Source organism: Sceloporus undulatus, chromosome 4, assembly GCF_019175285.1.
Source record: "Sceloporus undulatus isolate JIND9_A2432 ecotype Alabama chromosome 4, SceUnd_v1.1, whole genome shotgun sequence".
Classification (NCBI taxonomy): Eukaryota; Metazoa; Chordata; class Lepidosauria; order Squamata; family Phrynosomatidae; genus Sceloporus; species Sceloporus undulatus.
Genome location: NC_056525.1, coordinates 110,676,344 through 110,695,599, shown reverse-complemented (window position 1 = coordinate 110,695,599; position 19,256 = coordinate 110,676,344). Strand labels below are relative to the sequence as shown.

Sequence of the window (19,256 nt, the reverse complement as noted above, 5' to 3'; positions counted from 1 at the left end):
TTTTTGGACTAGGCACAAGGGTAGCCCCATGTAGAGCACATTGCAGAAATCGAGTTGTGAGGTTACCAGTGCATGTACCACAGTTTCTAGGTCCCCCAGTTCCAGGAAAGGATGCAGCTGGCATAGGATCCGAAGTTGACAACATGCACTCCTGACTGTCGCATTTACCTGATTTGACATCTGGAGCAACAGGAACACAGTCCTTTAAGGGGAGTGTGACCCTGTCTAGGAATGGTTGGTGAATCTCAATACCTGAATTAGGGGCCCCAACTGTGAGTATCTCACAATGCTAATACTCCTGTGTTAACTATATGGAATATAAATTCCAAATTCTGTAACCACCTCTATCAAATCTATACTAACCAGGAGTGGATTTCTCTGTGAAAGGACTGTGATGTCTATTCAGTTCCCACCATCAACAGAAACTTCTGGGATCAGAAGTATATACAGTGCACCCTTGCCTTATGCAGGGATCTGTTCTGGACCCCTCTGTGTAAGGCAAATAGCACGTATGCTCAAGTCCCATTGAAAATAATGAGGGTTGTGCATGGCACACACGCCATTGCAACTTCCGTTGTGTGGCCTTCAGTGTAAACCGAAAGCCGTGTAAAAGGCACTCGCATATGACATGGGTGCACTGTAATTCAGAGTGCATTTTGCATCATGCTCCAGCTGATGGACCTCAAGGATCTAGTAATTGGACCTTGCAATCCTGAAGCCTGGCTATCCTAACACAGAGCAGTGGCTGGAAGCCTGTTGATGTCTTACATATGCAAAAGTTCCTGCGTGGAAGTAGCTGGATATTTATATCTCATGCAGAAAGTCTGCATTTAGTTTAATGTTGTGAAAGTGAAATGTTTGCAGTGCCCTTGTGTGTACAGCTGGGTGTGTGCCTTTGATTTTGTATTCAAGTGTGCACTTATTTGTGCAATGTTGCCATTCAACACAAGGGTTGTATACTACTATCAACATGTAACTCCATAAGCAGTGATTTACGCTATGCAACCCTGATATAGGATCTCAGCCAGTATTGTTCAGACTTTTTAAAAACTCCTCCAAACCTTCCAGTATTTCTAAAATTAACTTTACCTGATCCTCACTCCAAATATATGAACTACAACCCAGGGCATCTGTGGTACCCTATATGTGGGATGAAAATGGCTGTTCTCTGAGTTTATCCCATGTCAGTATTGTGGAGCCTCACATATGTCTTTCTTCATGTTAACAAAGCTTTTGAATGACAGAACTCTACTTAGCTATGGCTGCATCCGCACTGCAGAAATAATCCAGTTTGACAACACTTTAACTACCATGGTCCAATGCTGTGGAATCCTGGGATTTGTAGTTTGTTGTGGCACAAGAGCTACCTGACAGAGGAAGTTAAATGTCTGACAAAACTACAATTCCCAGAAATCCATAGCATTGAACCAGGGCACTTAAAGTGGTGTCAAACTGAATTATTTCTGCAGGGCAGATGCAGCCTACAAGAGTTTCTACTCAGCTGGTCAGAGAAGTCCTAACTGTGACACAGGAGCCCAAACTAGGAGTAAACGTCTAGGCTGTGCATCATGATTCTGTTTGTACTTGAAGCTATAATTAGCTCTGGGCAGTATTGGGACTAACTGCTACAAAACTATAGGAATACATAGAATTTATTTAGAGGCTTGAATACCAAAGAATCCTCTGTTAGATGTATTCAAATCATGGATTGTTTCCCACCAGCAGAAAGTGAAGAGACAACTGTACCTTATTCCTCCTTTCATCTACGGCAGTTCTTTATATACCTGCAAATCTGCTCCAGAGGACAGGGGAACCTTCTGGAACAGAGTAGGAAAACTGCTGGAGTAGGGGAGAATGAGGGTCAAATTTCACCATTTTAAGATCACCCACTGGATCAAAAGCTTTCCCTGAATGGAAGGGGCTCTTCTGGAAGGGCAATGATTATCCAGCCAAACCATAGTTTTGTGACACCCTGATAAGTGACACACTAATTAGAGAATCAGTGCAAAAGTGAAGGCTTTTGCAACCAGCATCCATAGTTTTTTGTGGGTTTTTCAGGCTATCTGGCCGTGTTCTGGAAGAATTTATTCCTGACATTTCACCTGCATCTCTGGCTGGCATCTTCAAAGAATGGTGGCATGGAGGTGTGTGGGGTATATATAATATGTGACCCTTGGTTGAGAGGAAGTGATTTATATGTTAACATGTGTGTTGGTGTATTGGTGAATAGCAAGGCCTCATGGTGGCAGGATATGTGAGGAGGATTTGTGTCTATTTAATTAGCGATCCATTGTCTGCTCGGAAGCCCCATGACCCTGGGTGACGTTTCCTCCATGCCATCATTCTCTGAAGAGGCCAACCACAGGTGCAGGTGAAATAACAGGAATAAATTCTTCCAGAACACAGTCACATAGCCTGAAAAACCCACAAAAAATAGAGAATAAGTGTTTTGAACTAGAGTCCCTTCATTAGGTGCATCTAAAGCCTACACCAGAATACATTTGTTAGTTTTAAAGGTGTTACAAGACTCTTTGCTATTTTCTTTGCTGCAAAAAAATCATTATGATGATCTGTTTAGAAGTTATTTATGGAAACCAGAGTTTATGTGGTGTTTAAGAAGTAGAAAGGAAAGTTCAAAATGTATATTAATGCATATTATAGTGTTATTTACATCTTATGGCAATACATCTCATGGTCCTACCTGATAAAGTGGTCTTCAGGAGCCCTTTCACACTACATAATTATAGCACTATCATTGCACTTTAAAATGATATGGCAACATCCTGTGGAAGCCTGGAATATGCAGTTTAGGGGGGAGGTATTTTGAATTTTCTGACAAAGAGCTACAAACCTCAGGATTCCATAAGATTCAACTATGGCAGTTACAGTGGAATCATTGTGCTATAACTGTGTAGTGTGCTAGGGCCCCAGGGCTCAGATATAATCAAATTAAGGTGATGAAAATCCAGGTTCATCTTGTTCTGAAACATTAATAGCATCTTTCACAAAGATTTTAAATCCCTATAGCAGATAAATCCCTACAGCAAACTCACTGAATCAATAGCAACTTGTCAGATCAACACTTATGTAAGTTATGTAAATTCAGTGTTTCCATTCTAGTTATGCCATAGCCTCTGTTCTGCAAATATATAAGGCTCAGGGCACTGGAGAACTTTTTGTGGTGTAGGAAACTAGAAAACCGTAAAGAGTTTCTGTGCTTGTGAAATGTTTCTGACTTGTTAGTTGTTAAGGGAATCTCAGAATACTCAATTTAAGCCTGTTCTAAAAAGCATTTGGGCTAGAAAGAAAATACAAACAATTCAAAAAGCATTATTTAAAATTTTTATGGCATTTAACATGAAGATTTTATATACCTGTGGAGGACTCAACAGCTGGGCTTTTGCTTATTTTAAGACTACGAAATAACATCCTGAACCACAGAGAGCCAATTCCTTTCCCACCAAATTTGCCTTTTATTGTTTCAATGTATTAGTGGACATGATCGTGTAGAATTTATTTACCAATCAGTTTAGCTCTCTCATATTCCAAAAGGACATGGAAATAATGAGATTCAGAAAAAGTAATGAACTTGAATGGTTTACATCTAGCCAGTTTTTATAGAAAAAGATACATGCCATTTTTGTTTTGCTTCCTCTTTTTTTAAGGCTGGGATCTCTTGGCAAGAACATATGGGATTAGTTAGAAAATAACCTAGTTCATTCCAAATCCTATACATTTCTAATTGTCTCCCTCATCTCCCACCCTAGACTGAGGCTGCATCCACACTGCAGAAATAATCCAGGTTGACAGCACGTTAACTGCTATGGTTCATTGCTATGAAAATCTGGGAACTGTAGTTTTGGGAGACATTTAGCCTTCTCTGTCACAGAGCTCTGCTATCACAACAAACGAGAAGACACACATTCTAGACTTAGGAAAGGTGATTTCAGTAAACCTAAGGAAATACTGGACGTGATCCCATGGTCAGGGATACTAAAAGAGAAGGGAGTTCAAGATGGATGGGAGTTTCTCAAAAGGGAGATACTGAAGGCACAATTTCAGACAGTTCCAGTCAGGAGGAAAAATGGAAGATGTCTCAAGAAACCAGGATGGATGACTAAAGAACTTTCAAAGGAGCTAAGTTTTAAATGGGGCATGTATAAGAAATGAGGAAAGGGGGAAATCACCAAAGAAGAATTCAAACAAATAGCAAGCACGTATAGGGTCAGAAAAGCTAAAGCGCAGAATGAACTCAGGCTTGCTAGAGAGGTTAAGAACAATAAAAAGGGCTTTTTTGTGTATGTTTGCAGCAAAAAGGATTGGAGAAAACCAATATTAAACAGGTATGCATCCCCTTGGTTTGATATATTTTTGAAAGCCACTTAATAAGAGATTTACCAGCAATATTAAACTGGAATACCTTTTACAAAAAAGCAGTTCCTATAATACAGCCTAGCTGACCCAGGGATGTATTTGCATGGCAAATCACATACTGTCAGCAGTCCTCCCATGGTCACAAACACAACATCCCAGCATCAATTCCTAAGAGGGTGTGGATCACATACTACAGCTTTCCATTCAAATCCATGTAAAACAGCCAAGATATATCACGCAGATACTTCTGCACCATGTTGGGGGTTTTACGAGATGTTTTGCCTTTGAAGCTGCCAAAATACTATGGCTATGAGACTGAAACTATGGCTTGTCTGCTTAAAAACCCTTTAAAAACCTGCCTTCTTTCGAATCTGTGGTGATAAGGCCACATGATGCATGGCCCTATCCACAACAGATTTGGGGTATCCAGCTTGGCCATGAAGCCCTTTGAGTAACCTTGGGCAAGTCACATGCTCTCAGATTCAGGGGAAGGCTCCTCTGAATAAATTTTGCCAAGAAAATCCCATGGTAGGGTCGCCATATGACTTCAAGGCACACAACACACACACAAACCTATGTGTATTCATATAGATTATCACATAGCCAATGGATCTCTCTTCTATTGGTAACAATTATCTGCCACTGGAACCCATCCAACATTTTTTCCCAACATGGCCTTCAGTTCAGAATGTATTTCAAGTTTCACGTTCACAGAAGGAGGTGTCCACGGGGCCCTTAGCTGTACCTCCACTCACAGGAAGAAGCATGTCATTATTGCACGATAACATGCTTCATTTCTTTGTTAATAAGATTACCATGTTTTCTAAAAATGGAATTTAGACAGTCGACTGAACTACTTTAATTACATAATTCCTCCATTTTTTTAAAAAAAGCTCTGAAATATAGTACAGTATATACAGATGATATATAACCATTGCTCCAAAAGGAATGATAATACCTTTAAAACAGTTACTTGGCAAATTTTAAAAAGACATTTAAAAATATTTTCAAATTAATTTCATAAGCAACGAAATGTACTGTAATTTAATTACAATATTATTTTTTTGCTTATCCAGCAAAGTAGTTGTTCTGAGAACCAACGGGCCCATATTCAGTATCAGCAATGGCACTGTGACTGTATTATGGCCATTTGCCGAATATAGGAATAAATACTATTTCATGAGTAAGCTATGCCACCTCCATTTGTTTCTATAGATCTTCAGTGTCCTCCATTTAAATAAGAAAAGTGCAGTCAGCATGGTTTGTGTGACCTGACCATGATAGACAAATAGACAAACAGCTAGATAGATAGACAGAACAATCAACACAACACTGCTGACTTACTCTATAAATGATAAAAGTATTAAATTTACCCTCACATGGAATTTATCAAAGAAATGTGTCATTACTGTTAAGAAATGTATATAGATGTTTTATAACATCGATTTCTGTTTATTGATTCAGTTTTCTGTATAAAATATTAAAAATCTGAAAATGAAATTGATTCAATCATATTTTGCAGGTTTTTAAATAGGAATGCCTAATCAGAACCATCACGGTAGAACAAGATTTTATCTCTTTTTTGATTTGATACTTACGCAGTTGTTTGTTTTAAAAAAAACATACTAAGATGAAACAGTCAATTTGCAAAAACAGATATGATTCAACATATGTTGTCGTGTGCTCTTGCAAAAAGAGTGCATAGGACATTTCTGCAGCTTTCGTAGCCAGTAAATCATTCTGATTTAATCTCAGAGTTCAAACTGGAAGCATTTCAAATTGCAGGTACTAGAAGCAATGTGTTCCCTTCAAGTTTTATTTTCGGCCTCTCTTCTTTTCCAGAGGTACACATTGTTTTCTGTCTTCACCTCATTTGTCTCCCATGAACCATTATTTTATATCGTTCTGCAGATACAGTACCAACTCTTTCTTTCCCGTGCTTAATGGTCCTCCATACAGAGTTACTCTGAGGTCCTTAACGCACAGTCTTGGCAAAATGGTCTGGCATGGAAAAGTCTGCTATGCTTTAATAGGATTCCCTGCAGGCTTTGGATCATAACCGTATAGGAATGTAGCAGCTATTACAAGAACGGCTCCAAGGAAAAAAACACTAAATGAAAAGAGAAAAAGACAGTGAATTCTTAGAATGTATGACTGTTTCACATTCAGGGTTGAATCTTCTTGGTAGTCCCAACTAGAGCTGATACACTGAGTTAATGGGTTTTACTTGAAAGTTGGTTCACCATTAAGCAACTGATTTAGTGGACTACCAACAGGCATCATAACCCTAGATATTATCTAATAAAAGAAACATTAGTTTTGCAACCAGACTTTGTTTTTCCCATTCTTCTATTCTTTTCTAAAACAGATTTATAGCTTTCATGTTCCTCATGTTCCAAGCTTTTATTGAAAGGCTAGGGTACTTCTAAAGATCTGGAACAATAATAAAGAAATTAAGATCACTTTATTAAGACTTTCTGGTAAATGTTTTTTTTTACAACAACGGAATATAATGTCTCTGCTTCTAGATACAGGATGGACAACCCTCCCCCATGGCCTTATGTGTGAGGGACTGAATGCCTCACTGTCAAATCCCTCCTGTAGTCAATTTCCCACCAATTTCATGCAAATTATGCACTGCTGCTATAGAGCAAAACATTAGAAACAAACAACGGGTGAGGCAGGTAAATATTTTGCTCTTGGCATTTAATCATTTTCCTGGTCTGCATTGATTTGTAAGCTATTATAAATAGCCTTCAGGTTGAAATATAACATTGACTGTGTTCTTGTCTATGAACAGATTTATAACACTGTTCTAAAAACTGAGAATACTATACTGTTTTATGAGGAAGAATCTTATAAATGATACTAAAATGCATATTTATTTGGAATTAAGTCACCCAGGGTTCAATAGGCCTGCTACTTTATTTTTGCTGCGATTTCTTTTTTAGCTAAGCACTCTTAAAAAGAACAACTTTGTCTGAAGTGGCCTGTAGAAGTGCTCAGAGTGGAGGTGGGTCAAAAACAGTTTCAGAAAAAAGAGACCTGGGGGATCTTCAATAGCTTGAATAAGAGAGTTCAAGGCAAGCTCTACTGTCATCATTAAGGCAGAATGAGGCAACTGCCAGGCCCTTTAAGTAGATGGAGAACAGGATTCTCTTTAGCTCTCTTCAAGTACAGTGGAAGAGTCTGCCCTGTCTCCAGAGCTGGAGAAAGATTCAAGCACTACTCTAAACTTTCTGAGTGAAGGGGGAGAGCACACAATCCTTTTGCCTCTTATGCTGACTCTTAGGAGTTGGTTTTGGTCTAGGGGCTGAAATTTTTTCTATCCATGGTCTGTCAAAGAACAGGTGCAATAAAAAAAAAGTCAGTACAATAAATGCATAACCAACGTGGAAGTAAAATTCAGCTAAAAACGGTGAGACTGGCAGTTGGAGTGCTAGCATGAATGTACATGTGCCAAACTTTGATTTGTTCTCATTGGAGTTATAATTCGTTATCTCTTTGAATACATCAGTTTGCTACAAGTAGGCTTTCACCTAGGATATAGTTATCTAGGAGAGGTGGGAAAATATAATATTATTATTAATAAGCCCCACCGAAATCAGTTACATTTTTTCCTGAAAAGATAAGCATAGGATTGCATTGTAAAGGACAGATATTATACCATATTTTAAAATATTTCCATAAACTTTAATTAAGCACTTAAAGATAATTTAATTACAATCCATTTATGCTTATATAAAATATCTGCATTTTCCAATTATTTCTGTAACCTACTCTTACCTTGTAGGAACAAAATCTTGCAGCCAAAAGTATGAGATTAACGTTGACAATATAATAGACAAGGATGTTGCAAATCCTTTTAAAATGTTGTCTGCATACTTTATAACAGCAGCTATAACGAGGCCTCCAAGTGCCTGGCAAAACATTAAAAAGTAGATTATTACCAAATCTTTAAAACTTAAATTAATTAGATGAATTTTAATTAACTATATCTGCTTAGATATGAACCTTGCATGTTGTAAAACAATATCCCAAAGAGGAAAATCTGTTTCTTTTTGGAAGATATGACATACAAGAAGCATTAGCATTTCTACGTGAGAGGGGTGGAATGAATTTGACCATCCATGGTTTTTATAAGTATTGCTCTAACCTTTTGTATGTATCAAGATTTTTTAAAAGAATCTACATATTTTTAATCAAATATAAAAGCAGCTTAGGCTAGTCTTTAAAAATTATTATCAGGCCTAGTATCAATTATTTTGAGGGCAAGGATGGAAAACATCTGGCCCTCCAGATATTGTTGACTGAACATTTCATAAAGATTAATTAAATAAATTACATTATCAATTAGTTAGAAATTTTGGCCTGTTACAGACTGCCAAATAAAGCTGCTTTGGGTCTCTTTGGAGGTATGCTGTTTATGATGCATGGGTCCTAGAGTCCGGAGGTCGTGCCAAAGCCACACTCCATTCCTAAGCACTGGAGTGCAGCTTTGGTACAGCTTCCGGATTCGTAGGATGCATGCATCTTTAAACAGCATACCTCCAAGAGACCCGAAGCAGCTTTATTTTGGCAGTCTGTAACAGGCTTTTCTACTAAAATGGGCATCTTAATTGAATTTATTTTCAATTTAAATCAGTAATTAGAATTTCAGCATTATCATAATTCCCAAACTACCTTATTAGTTATACTAGTTGTTAGTTAATGAGACTGTGCTAAAGAGAAAATGAGTTTTACATTTCCCATCTATTCCTTTCCCAAAGCCTAGTTTCTTGGATTTTTGAAAAATGGTTTATTGTTGGCCCTTCCGAGCTGGGAAATTAAGTGTTTAGAGTTCATAACATACAAAGTGGCGGAATACAAATGGCTATAAGAATCTTTAGTTTATTCATAACTAAAGTATGATAGATTAGTCGTTCTAAGGCTAAATGTTAAACTGACTAATAGCAGCTTGGAAAGGGAGGGTCTTCTTTGGAACCTTCTGTTTTTGTACACTGGACACTGCATAGAGGAGCCTCATGTGTCCCAGGAAACTGAATGCTGACGCTTTTAACCTGGGACTTTTTCTGGGACCCTGTGGAATCAGTAAGGTAAAGATGACAGGGTTAAGATGAAATTAGATGGATGGGGAAAAGGATAGCAAGAAAAGGGGGTTAAGTGGCATGAATAGGATTTTAAAAAAACCAAACCTTAAGTGGTCATTTCCTTCTTTCCCAAGTAGGCTACAATGTAGACTTTAAACTTAAACCTGTATGCAATTTAATATAAAATTCATAGTTAATTTCTACCCTTTTAGAACAAATGCAATTGGATTGGGGTTTTTTTTAGTTTATTAATGATTAACTAGACACAATTAAATGTACCAGATCCCTCTTGACTTTGAAGTTACGGTAAGCAGAGTGAGCCCTGGTTAGTACTTGGATGGAAGATTGCCAATCATACCAGGTGCTATAAGCTATATTTCATAGGAAGGATTGGCAAAACCACTTCTGGGATTCCTTGCCTAAGAAAACCCTATGAAATTATGAGGTTGCCATAAATTGACAGGCAACTTAAAGGTGCATGCAAGCACGCATGCACATAACCCTTTCTGCTAACTTTCCTATCTCTGCTCTTTTCAGCCCTAGCTAGGATATCTCTCTTTGCAGAAACAGTTGTCATCAAGTAAGCATTCTGTCCTCAGTGAAATATTCAGTCACATATTCCTGTTTAACTGGCTTGTCTGGAATTTGATGAAAAGTTAAAAAGAAGTCGTCTTTGAAGACAACCCTCGTTATTATTAAACTGGCTACTGAACTATTCATAGCTATCCATCTGCAGAATGGGAACCATAAAACAATGCCCTTAGAGCAGGGAAAGGAAGCTGTGGGTCTCAAGAAGTTTTGTTACTGCAGTTTCCCATCAGTCAAAGCTAGCATAGCTAATGATAGGGATAGTAAGAGTTGTGGTCCAGCAACAACTGTAGGGCAAACAGTTTACATTTCGATTTTCTGGAATTCATTTGGGAGAAAATTGGAACATTTCCTATGAATATTTGGAGAAACAGGAAGACGGAGCGAAGTATAATGACACTGAACATATCCTAACTTTCCCCAGACTCCCACATATATATAGCTGGAGTTCAATCCTTAAGTTATTTTTGAGAGCCAGAGAGCACCTGGGAGAAGCATAGCTCCCTTGGGATTTTACTTCCGAGCCAGAATTGTAGCCAATAATGTCATGGTAAGGAAACCTAAGAGAAAGTGGAGGGGGAGTTGTTAAGTCAATGGGAAGCAGCAAGCACCTATTTATCAGTATGGCTTATACTTTCTGTGTTAATTAAATTACAGGTGGCCCTCCTTATTCATGGCTCCCTGCTTGAAAATATTGCAGAAAAGTATAATTCCAATAGCAAACCTTGATTTTTCATTTTATATAAGGGACACTATTTTTCTATGCCATTATATTTAATGGGACTTGAGCATCCATGGATTTGTTATCCACGGGGGATCCTAGAACCAAACCCCAGTGGATAACAAGGTCCCACTGTATTTTAATAAAAATGTAATATGTGCCAGGGCTTGCTAATTGTCTCTGTTTTTTGCATTCACTGGCCAGAATCATGGAAGCAAGTTTACTTCTTGGAAGAACAACTGTATTGAATAGTATCTGAACATTTTTTTTCATTCTGTCTCCACACCAGAAGGACTAGATACTTTAAAGCTGATTTCAAGGAGTAGCCGTTGCGTCCAAGAGTCAGGACCTTACGTCTCCCTCTTCCTTAGAGCCTGACATAATTTAAGACCAGCAAAAACATACTGGGGATCTTTAGCAATCAGAAGCATGCTATGTATCTGTGACCCTCCCTGCCCGCGAATAGCATTCGTGCTAATGTCTATATAAGTTCCAGCCTCTGCTGTTGGCCTTGGAGAGGGATGCTTGAATGTCCACTTGAATGAAGATGCCCACTTTACATAAGAATGATCTTCAGAAGATTACATGGGTTTCTTATAGTGACAAATTCGAAATGTGAGGGAATAACATTTAATCAGTGACAGCACAACTTAGTACTTTTGGGCTGATACAAAGCATATGTTAATTTATAAACCTGGTAGAATTTCAGTATATATCCTTATATTTTCATAGGACAGCTGAGGCTGTAAGATGATTTTACTCAAGTCTGCCAGGTGAATTCATTCATATAATAATAATTGTAATAATATAATATTAATGTAATTTCCATCTTTTGAACATCTGTAGGTCCCGTGGTTTTTGACTGTCAAGACTGCCCATCTCTTATCCAGGCCTTGGTTATTTCTGCCTGGATTATTGTAATAGCCTACTGGTAGGTTTGCCTTCCTGCTCTCTTACTCCTCTAGTTTTAATCCAGTACACAGTGCTGTCCAGGTTGTCTTAAATCTCCCCAAATAGCTACATGTCTATTCCTTCGTAGATCCCTCCACTAGCTTCCAGTTCAGACCAGGGCTCATTATAAACTTTTGGTCCTAGCATTTAAGGCCCTGAGCTTTAACCTCCCCCTGTATTTGGCAGCTTGGCTAGCATGGCATGTACCATCTAGAAATTTAAGATCTGCAGACAAAGGATTATTGGCAGTTCCACCAAAAATGTACAGTCTGTCAAGGCTGCAAGCCTTTCAGGTATGGCTCTGTGTTTGTGGAACAGTCTTCCATTGCACCTCTGGCTGGAGGAGGATCTGATCCACTTTCATAAAAGTTAAGATCTTCTTCTTTGATTCGCCAGATAAAGTTGCTGACTATGCCTGAGGTGGATGAGATGGGTAGTGACTGAGGAGGATTTTGTCTTTGTTCTTAGCATATTAGTATAGTATTTAGCATTTTATAGTGTGTTGTTTTATCGTTTGCTTTTTAATGTATTATGTTCTGTATGTACCGCCCTTTGGTGGAAGGGTGTTATAAATAAAAGTTGTGTTGTTGTTGTTATTGAGGTAATGTCAAGACCATCCCAGCCCACAGTCTCAGGCTCAAGTTCCTAGACTCCCTAATTCCAGAAATAAGAACTACTGAACTCAATACGTTCTATTTCTGATCAAATAAGGATAGGATTGTGTGCTAGTCACTATGCTATGTGAGCCTTCTATCCCTTAAGTGTAGATGTTCAAGTATAGTATTAGGAGCTGCTACTAAGCATCTGCACATTTCTGTATCATAAAACAAAGCTATTTATTTTTAAATATATTTAAAAGGTTGCCTTCATTTATGTTTTAAACATAAAGAGTCTCTTGAATACTAACACATAGAGCAAGGATGTGCAAATGAATCCTATTAGTATCAATAAAATGGATGTTAGTGCTTAAATAAACATAATTATGTGGGTTTTAGTCAATTAATTTCTCTAGAAATTTGCACATGAAGATTTAAATGTGAAGAAGGAAGCATTTATCTATAGTACAGCCAGACATGTTGCAGAAAGCAACTTTGGAAGAGGCATTTTCCTATTAAAGAAACATAATTTCTAAGATGACAATTGCCAACTAAGCTGGAGGAGAAAGAGCCGACTTTGATTCATATATTTTCCTCAGAGTCTTATACTGAATTAATAAATTAATTATAATAAGATGATTATACTTGATTAATTGTCAGCAATTTAAAAAACTGACCAAGCTTTTAATCTAGTAATCCAACCAATTAACAAAAAAACTAAGCCTGTTATCCCCCTGTAACAAACAACAAAAAACAAACAACAGAACAAACATTCTGTTGGAAAATAAGCCCAGTTGATGGGGAGGGTGTGGAAAAAATATAACTGAATTCATTACCTGTAGCACTACTACTATCCAGGTTAGCTTATTATAACCTTGAAAAAATCCATTTTGATTACAGGTTCTCCATCATAGATATACACACCATCAATCCAAATATGCTACCGAAAAAATCCTGAAAGGAAGTAGATTTTGAATCATGTAAAATAAAAAGAAAAACGAAACTCCTGCCATCCCAAATTCAGACACATGTGGACACGTGTCTTAATAATGTCTTCCACATTCTTCCTTGATCATAGTCTGTGGAACTGTACCTTGTGCAAAATACTGCAGTCTCTTACTCAAAGCACACACTAGTCAGAAGTAAAAAAACAATTGGTGTTGGCACTGATAACGTTGCATGTTTCCTACATGGTCCAGCCCCAGGCCTTTGCTAGGGTTTATCAAGCTCTTAAACTATGCTAGTTAACTGATGAAAGTTGCCTTCTTTAAGTTTTGAAAATTCATTTAAAAAAAAAAGTTTCAATGTGTAACTGGTTTAGGTCTTATGAAAAGCAAAGATTCTCACCATACAAGCAGGGAGGGGGACACAATAAGTAGCCCTTTCCTGAAGTAACATCATGTAAATGCCATCTCCACAGGCATCCACATTTATGGAGGAAACATGTACACTAGGGAAGGTTTTGTGTATACTGCTGAATTCACGGGGCTTTGATGTGAATCAGAGTTCTGAATAATGTGGAGGATTCAGTGAATACAACTGTCTACGCATAGGGCTCACTGTTGCAGGTATTCACTTATATGTTTGGGATGTTTGCAAGGGTGGAGTTACACCCATGCTGTCATGTCAGGGACAGGATACTTGGCACAGCCTTGTCCATCCTCTTGTGATGAGTTTTGCCACCTTTCATAATACTTCAGTCAAGCTATAGTTTGCTGCATTTAGAGTTTCTGCTTCTAACTCACCATGGCACCACTTTTCTGTGCTGGTGGGACTGTGCTCCTGCCGGTAAGAGACTATGCTAATGGCATTATGCTGCTAGTAGGGTCTCCCATGTCGGACAGACTTTTGCTATGGAGCTAGACTAATATGCCAAACAGCAACTGGGAGCAATAGTGGTTGGGATGTGTGACACTGGTGGAGCACCATAGCTAATGCTTGTTAGTACTATGCAGAAAGTGGCATGACTTTTGAATGTCTTTTACCATGAAAACACTTGATAAGGCAATGCAAATGAAACAAGAGAGTGCCAGAAGATGACACTCCCAGGTCAAAATGCACTCAATGCATTATGGGGTGAGCAGAGGACAAGTATGAGTAGTTCCATCAGAAAAACTGGAAGGGTTGATTTTTGATTCCCTTCAACTATTTATGTGCTATTTTCAGTTGAAATAAGGACACAGGAGGTAAAAATTCATATTATTAATTAGAAGCATATATCAGTTTTTGTTATTATTCAGGAAACCCCATGTTAAATGACAAACCACATAAATCCCCTTGTTTCCAAAGTTGTTTTGTTGCATGGGGGGGGGGACGACTGCTTTTAAAAAAGCCAAAGTTCATTTGTCTCTATGGTAATAGTTGGCAATGTACTTTGGATTCCAGCCATATTCTTTAGCACCCATTAATGCTATCAAAATCAAACAAACCACGCTGCGTCATACAATAAAGTGAACAACAATTACATTTTGAACCAGGATGCAATGGCTCAGTTTCCTGTTAGCACAGTTATGGCAAGTTTGGCATATGCTTCTGTAACATTTGATTACACAGAGCTACTGAGGGCACCATTTACATTCTGAGCTCACACCTTAATCTTTGTTCTAGGTCTTTCACTAAGAAAAAAAAAGCTTACCTAGCTGAATATTTCTAATCCATACTGACTGTTTTGTTTCTTTCAAAATTTTCTCAAAATAGACTCCAGCAAATCCACTTGAAAAGCAGGCTATTAGTACTGCTCCAGGCCCACAAACTGTGATCCCGCTGAAAGCTCTTTAGTTCTGCTGCTTGTTTGAATCTGTTGGCCACTAAAAGGGAAAAGAATATAATAAATTCTAAAGGAATAGTTCTGCTAATCTGGTACAGAAAAAAAATATAGACTCCTAATAAATTTGTTAGTCTTTCAAGTCCACAAGGAAAATTAGTGCATATTAAAACGAAAACAATATACATACAGAACACACATACACTGCTGAATAAAAGCGACACAGAATGCAAAGTCTGTACTTTTGTATTTTACTTACAAACAGTGAAAGTATGCACTGAAACACAAGAGCATTTTCCATCCATGTCTCATTTAGAGCCCAGTCTGGTGTAGTTGGTTTGAGTGCTGGACTATGACTCTGGAGACCAGGGTTCGATCCCTGCTCAGCCATGGAAATCCACTGGATGACCTTGGGCAAGGCAAGGCAAACCCTTCTGAAAACATTTTGCCAAGAAAAACCTTGTGATAAATTCATTTAGGTTGCATAAGTCAGAAATGACTTGAAGGCAGAAAACAAAACAAGCTCAAATGTGTTGCTAAACAGCAATAAGTAATGCAGCCATTAAAAAAAAGAACAGAAATAAATGTATAACAAAATATTTTTATTTTATGTTTTTAAACTAAAGGCCAAATTGAAGGGGTTTATTTAAAATCTGATTGACTTTGTTGTCAATGTATGTTGTTTCTGCATGCAGCAGCTAACTGAATGTATAGATACACAACATTTTTAGTTCCACAGTACAGTCAATGATCAGTGATTCTGGGAGCTGAAGTCCAAACCACTGAAGACCAAGTCTGCACAAAAAGATGAGTGAATTTTGACCTCAGCTGATGATACCAATGGATGTATAGGTTGTATGTATAACATTTTAGTATACATTTTTTATGTTCCTTTTTTTTAATGGCTGCATTATTTATCAACACTTCTGAAGCCTAGCCATCAATAATATCAGCTTATTTAAGTGGGCATTATCTTAGCAGTGTGCATGTGACAGTAGTCTAAGGCACACTCAGTTTGAAGCTCTGAACTAGAATAGTTTTATTTTTGAGTAAATTTGCATGAGACTAGGTGGGAGAACTGCAGTTATAGCTCCTTTTATTTTCATTATGCATCTCATATAATAAATGATCTAGTACTGTACAACCAAAAAAGTTAATGGAGCAAATACACAATACACACACTATATAGATTTCAACATATATTTCAACATAGCAAGCAATCTCAGCAAAACAAAACACATATCACAAAGGCTAAAAACCAGAGATTAGCTGTAATAAACAGAATAACACTTGCTTAAAAATAATAATTTACTAAGTTCAAAGCACATGCCATTTAATCATTAGTATTTTAAAACAGCCTTAATTCCTAACCCAGCCTTTTGAGATAATTGCTTGTGTTAATCTTCAAAATTCAGATTCTGTCACAGTTTATTTTTAGCTTAGTGTACAGTGATCGGTACGTATTTTGCTATTTCGACATCGTACTATTCTAGCAAGCATATTTTTTGGTTTCATGTTCCATTTTTTGTTTGTATTAGATTTTTTGTTAATTGTAATGTAATCATCGGTAATGTACGTGACTCTAGAAAGTGGCAACTGCTATGTACTTTGTTGCTTCCATGCTTTCTGAATACAGAGTCTGAACGTTGCTTTTCACTAGCAATGGACTTAGACTAACGCCAGCTGTTGTCACTGACAGTGCACAGAAATCAAATATTCTCTGTTACAAAGTGCTACCTTATCCAGCTGAAGGACTGTATAAAGGGCAAATTTTTCTATAAAAGAATTACAAAACCAAAAGTAGCAATTTTAAACACACTTTTTTTCTGTTTTGATTAGCAACTCAATATATGACAAATTAATCAGTTAATCTGAAATAAAAGCAGCTGCAGGAAGGAAGCCTCACAGTTTTTACTCAGTTGGGTTATTCTTCATTATAATTTAATACCCTATTTTTCTGATTGATCCAACAGGGCTCTCATTGTTCATTACTTGGAAAGCCAATGACCTACAGTGTTAAAGATAGTTATTGCTTCCCTGGCTATGCATAGAGAAAAGCATTATTAGATGTTATTCTTTGCAAAGAATGTGATGTTGCAAGGGAACTACCCTCGGCCAATGACTTTTTATGAAATATTATGCATGGACAAGGGGCAGGACTGCAAGGAGGGGCAACCTGTTATATACAAAATGTGTACAATTTTTTGGGGCAAATCAATCAGCCAGGTTATGTGGAAATCGGACCTGAATTTAGTACCTTCAAAGCTTCATAGGAACGCATATGGACCTCCCCCTGTATAAATCGAGATCGGCATTGACAAAAGAGGGACCCTAAAATCAATATACCCATGGTATCATAACACCTGTGAAATTGTCCTGGTTGCTGAAAAACATCTCTCCAAAATGTTGGAGAGGCTGCACACCTTGGGCTCCTTCTGAACAAACAAACAAAAACAAAACAAGCTTCATTTATACTACCACTTTCATACCACCTAAGGATGTCTAAGTCGGTTTACAACTGTAAACTAATTTGCCCCCCCCACCCCCCACAATCTGGGTACTCATTTTAGCAACCTTCTCAGAAGGATGCAAGCCTGAGTCAAGCTTGAGCCCTTTTGTGGGTTCTTGAATTGCAACCTTGTGGTTTTGAGAGTGGCTGCAGTACAGGTCATTTAACCACTGCACCACCAGGTTGGACTGTCTCAGGTTAAAGATTTTTGGAATGCAATACAGTGCGCCCTTGCTTTAACGCAGGATCCGTTCTGGACCCCCCACCCGTGTAAAGCAAATAGCGCGTATGCTCAGCCCCACTGATAATAATGGGGCTCGTGCATGCGGCCGGCGCAATGCGTCGCACCATGTCTGCCTGTTCCATTTTGTTTCCTTTGCACAGCTTTCGCATAAGCATAAACTGAAAGCTGTGTAAAAGGCACCTGCGTATGACACGGGCACACTGTACTAATGCAAATCTCTTCATTGTGAAAACAACCATAACTTTCTGTCCGGAGCTTCTCTTATTGTCAATTTATTGTGAAGAGAACACTCAACTGACACATCGTAAGCTTATCAGATTCTCATCTCAAGAGCCAGTAATATAATTTGTGAGAGGCTGGAAACAGGAATGTACTAATATGCAACTGGCGGAAAAATTTGGGACGCTTGGGTTATTGAACAGCTTTGTATATTTTCGAGTCTGTAGTGTACAAAGAAACCACACACCTTTTTTGAAGACTGGTCAGTTTTTATTGGTACATCAACACCCAACTCACTTGCTATCGTACCTCTTACCCATCAAACTATTCTTTGGAAGATACTTTGACCCCAACTTCATCAATTAGTGAATCTGAGACGATGTCTTTAGGACTTTGTTACTGCTATTACCCCACAAAACATAGCTATTATGTCAGTTTACACATAGTCCTCCAAGGCTGTTTGTTACTGTATGTATAATTGTTTGTTTGTATTGTTATAAAACAAATAAAAGACTTAATATATAAAAAAGAAAGCATTAATTAGAGAGACAGGATGGCACAATTTGTGCCATATCTGTTCTCACATTAATCTGGGAACAAACCACTTCTAAGCTGATTTATAAATAATAGCAGTGGATTCTGGCAAAGGCCTCTCCAAATCCAGTGAGAGTGGCCTGTTTGGAGTTTCTCCTTTTCACTGCTGCTAGTATGTGGTAAGAGAAGTCCACTGCCATCTGGAGACAAAACTAATCACGCATCTATTAATAATATAACGAACATCTCTGTTGTTAAATGTCAAACTATTTGTGTGTGTGTGTATAATTTTAATATATTTACCTGTACAAATGCCACTCCAGCCCATCAGATCACTAATGAAAGCCACTGATATACTCTAATTTCTTACTGAGCATAGACACAGAAAAGAAGGCAGTGGTAAGAATTTTCAACTGATAAGTGACCTGAAAAAGAAAAGAAAAAAGTCAGATGACAAAAATTACACTTTCTTGTTTGCAGATTGTAACCAAAGAGCACCACACTATCCAAATATAGTAACCTGGATATATAGCTGCGTCTTTAAATTTGACAAGCAAAACATACAGCAGGTTATTCTGTAAGTGTGTAAATATCCGCTAGAAGGAATAGCAAGCTTAAGTGTCTCCCATAGGCTTGTTGAGGATTTTCATCATGCAACACTCTGTT

The 19,256-nt window shown here is 37.8% G+C and overlaps 1 protein-coding gene across 4 annotated transcripts in view; it reads right to left on the bottom strand.

Annotated features, from left to right (window-relative positions):
* Positions 1-5,206: 5,206 nt before the first annotated feature.
* Positions 5,207-19,256, bottom strand: part of SLC35A3 (solute carrier family 35 member A3) — a 73,454-nt gene continuing 59,404 nt past the window's right edge. For all 4 annotated transcript variants that reach the window (XM_042463156.1, XM_042463157.1, XM_042463155.1 and 1 more), the window contains 2 exons: positions 8,161-8,294; positions 5,207-6,484 (listed from right to left, as the gene is read on the bottom strand). In XM_042463156.1, the coding sequence (XP_042319090.1) occupies positions 6,394-6,484; positions 8,161-8,294 (225 nt within the window). In that variant the 3' untranslated portion in view covers positions 5,207-6,393. The remainder of the gene's footprint in view (positions 6,485-8,160; positions 8,295-19,256) is intronic.